At 37.8% G+C, this 3,353-nt stretch overlaps 1 protein-coding gene across 3 annotated transcripts in view; it reads right to left on the reverse strand.

Annotated features, from left to right (window-relative positions):
• The window catches only part of LOC138021882 (ethanolamine-phosphate phospho-lyase-like), a 13,257-nt gene extending 10,140 nt beyond the window's left edge, over positions 1 to 3,117 (reverse strand). The window contains exons 1-4 of one of the 3 annotated variants that reach the window (XM_068868908.1): positions 2,792 to 3,117; positions 1,627 to 1,745; positions 985 to 1,144; positions 112 to 186 (exon numbers count right to left, since the gene is read on the reverse strand). In XM_068868908.1, the coding sequence (XP_068725009.1) occupies positions 112 to 186; positions 985 to 1,144; positions 1,627 to 1,745; positions 2,792 to 2,991 (554 nt within the window). In that variant the 5' untranslated portion in view covers positions 2,992 to 3,117. Of the gene's footprint in view, positions 1 to 111; positions 187 to 984; positions 1,145 to 1,626; positions 1,746 to 1,858; positions 2,231 to 2,791 lie in introns of those variants that run through there. The other 2 variants (XM_068868910.1, XM_068868909.1) reach the window with 2 other exon arrangements.
• Positions 3,118 to 3,353: the final 236 nt, after the last annotated feature.

The following is a 3,353-nucleotide window of genomic DNA, read 5'->3' on the forward strand; positions in this document are numbered from 1 at the left end:
TTTAGGTCGATTGTGCGAAATCACACAATCGCATAATATCAGAAGGCCTGAAGAATGGCATTTTTCGATCTGATCAGTTTTTCAAAATCCAGTGTCCAGTTTGTAACATACCCATCAAGAGTGATAATATCTTCCGAGTCAGCGTTCTGTCTTGCGATTCTCAGGGCAAGATCATTAGCTTCGGACCTGAAAAAATATAATTTATACATTAAATATTAATTTAAATGACCATCAATTAAATAAATTATTTAAGATGTATTTACCGATCATAAAGTACATGAGCACTGAAGTTGTAGGTTATTTTATCCTCAAAACCAAAATACAAAAAAAAAAAAACTACAGAATGTTAGAACCCTGATTCCAAAGTACCAAATGAGACAGAAAGAATGAATTTACTGCGATTTTCATAATTCTGTGGTATTTCAGCTTCAAGTGCAAAAACTGTGTTTTAGCTTCCATCAAGCAAATATCCGAACATAGCTGGGAACATCGACTTCAACTCGGGAAAGTCAATTGGAGTTTTTGTTTAGTTCACAGCTCGAATACCATTATGATATCTTTTAAGAGGTTCTTCATTTAAAAGATTTGTACACATTCCATCGGCGTCAATTTCAAATGTATAAATGTACCGTGGGAACCAAAGATGTTGATCGGTAGGTTACGTCACTATCAATTGATTTCAGCCTCCCTGGTTTTGGTTCAACTCTCAGTTTAGCGTCGGAAGTTTGATTAACTTCACACCCCTGAAACCAACAAGTATACCCCATGATTGCTGCTTATGGTCATTCATAAATACCTGTAATTCATTAATCTACTTTTCACTGGTTAGTGGGTTGTCTAGTGTGTTTTCCTCAGGCAACCTGGCTTTGTTTTTTTAATACTGGTTGCCTGGTAAACTTTCTGGTCGTCTCTGACAACTGGACGACCGCTAATTTCGAGCACCGGTTAAACGCTTCAAGGTCATTAGCTTCTATACAAACTCACCCACTGCAAACAAAGTAACAACACCTAAGCTCTGGTGGAAGGGTAGAAACCAGCCTTTTTGCATAGGTCACAATGATGTCGTACAGAAAACGGCTGTTGGTATTTAATGTTGCCATCTGCTCGTGACACACTTTAACAACATGGGGATGACAATGGCCGACTAGAATGAAATAAAAGTTCATAACATTAACACACTGACCCATGGGAGTGAGACTATAGATTTTACTAACTAAGTCTAATGCCAGACGTCAATGGGAAGCAGTTCAGGAGAAAATGGGCTAAAGACCACTGATGGCAGATGTCATTCATCAGTGACAGGTAAGACATACATGTAAGAACACTAAAACTAAAAACACTTGATCTTCTCATGTAGAAACACACGGAGAAAAGGCTCAGCTACAATTCCTTTCCCTTGATCTCCTCATACAAAGTTTGGCTTATTGTAGGACAGTGTCCCAATTAAAAATAATTTATAATGAAAGATTAAATTTCATGCACTTACATGTAGTGTTGGAAAATTTAAAATGCAAAAATAAAATCATAAAAACAAGAGCAAGGAAAGAATCCTTAACTCTTCATTACCCTTATAAATGCCCAAGTAAAAAGATTCAAAGTCAAATTTAACAGATCTGCAGCACATACCATGAGTGACATTATTGACACAATCTAAGTATCTGTTGTCCTTCTCATCATACATATACTGTCCCCTTGCATAAGCAATCTTGATTGGATTTTCTTTAAAATGTACCTCACAAGATTTTCTTTAAAATAAAAGGACAAATTTTCATTATACATTATTGTGGAGATGATTTTTAAGCTGAAATCGTGTCCTTTAGGTGCTCATTTCCTTAATTCATGATCATTTGTTATTCACCTGCAAAGCTTTACAATATAATTTATTGATTAAGTTCAGATGGATGAACATTGCAATATCCAGGGCAAACACTTGCCATTGGGCATTATCCATTTGGAATTCCCTAAGACTGGCCTTTTGAGTTTCAAAAGTCCGTTTCTGTTCCATTTGTTAAAGATCAAATTGTTTTCTGTGTCATTTGCCTTTGAAGTTTCCTGAAAAAACTGGAAAATGATTTATGAAACATGCCCTTGTTGCAGCCCATTAACCTTCCACTTTACTCCTGGCCAATATAGGATTGGACCAATTTCATTTCCTTGGAAAGTTCAATTCCTGTCTCCAAAGAAGAGAAACACCTCAAGGTCTGTAACAACAGCAGAATGTTCGTGTCATGGGAATCAACTGATTATTAATATATTCAACAACGTGATGCCACCATGTATGGTGGTGGACTTTGACCGCTTGTGTGTACATAAGCCCTTGTAAGCCCCATGCTTCCCTCTCTCTGACCGAGGTGGGAAAGTGTTAGGAAGACGCAAAATTGCCGCTATGCATGATTCTTTGCAAAGTGAATTTTGCTCTCTTGCCTCACTGGAATCGACTCAGGGAAGCCTACAGTGACGCACATGAATAACTGTGACTCGTAGAAGATTCCTTCACCAATATTTTATATTCGTCATTCCGGTCAACGAAGCGAACACAAAATCGTAAATACTCAACTACTGAGAGTTATCTTAACAATTATGGTAGCTGTAGCTTCGAACAACGAACGACACGTTCATTTGATCGCCTTTTTTTCCCAGTGCGAGCAAGAATTATTAAACAATTAAAACCAAACATCGTGGGGAGTTACGCAACCTTAAAGGCAAATTCAAGACTGGTATGGGCAACGCTTAATTAAACCTTATAAACTATATTTTTGAACTAAACAAATTCCATTTCAATGAAACTCACCCAATGTAATCGTCCCTTAGTTTCATGATTTCGTCTTTCGAAAGGCCACTGCTTTTCTTGTCTTCATTTTCAGCGACAGCGCTAGCCGTAGTTTTGTTAAATTTTTTACCGGCTTCAGAGTCGTGGTGGTAACCGTTTTTAAACCGGTCGTTCACAAAGCTAGTTTCATCATGAAGCTTTGCTCTCTTGGCAGCGCTCATTGTGTGTTTGGTATGGTGGAAGCCGGTATGGTAAAGGGTTTCCTTGCCTCGTAGTTTCTTCCAACCGGAAAAAAGCGCCAAATTAAACAGTCGTCAATTCTTCTTTGTCGTCTCTTTTGACGACGACAAAATTTTTTTTGTCACGAGACTAAATTTACATGTACCGGTTTTTCAAGTTTTGGCGGTTTTCGTTAAGTATGAGAGAGATTAAGCATCGTGTTTGCGTTTGCGGCAAACGTCGGACTTAAGTTTGCGTTTTGCCAAAAATGGAAGAAACTCGTTTGATATGAGCTGATTTCCGTGCGTGTTAGCAGCAGGTATTAAGTAACTTTTTTGAAAGAGAAAGACGAGTTGGAATAACA

The sequence above is a fragment of the Montipora capricornis genome, chromosome 10 (assembly GCF_036669925.1).
Source record: "Montipora capricornis isolate CH-2021 chromosome 10, ASM3666992v2, whole genome shotgun sequence".
Classification (NCBI taxonomy): Eukaryota; Metazoa; Cnidaria; class Anthozoa; order Scleractinia; family Acroporidae; genus Montipora; species Montipora capricornis.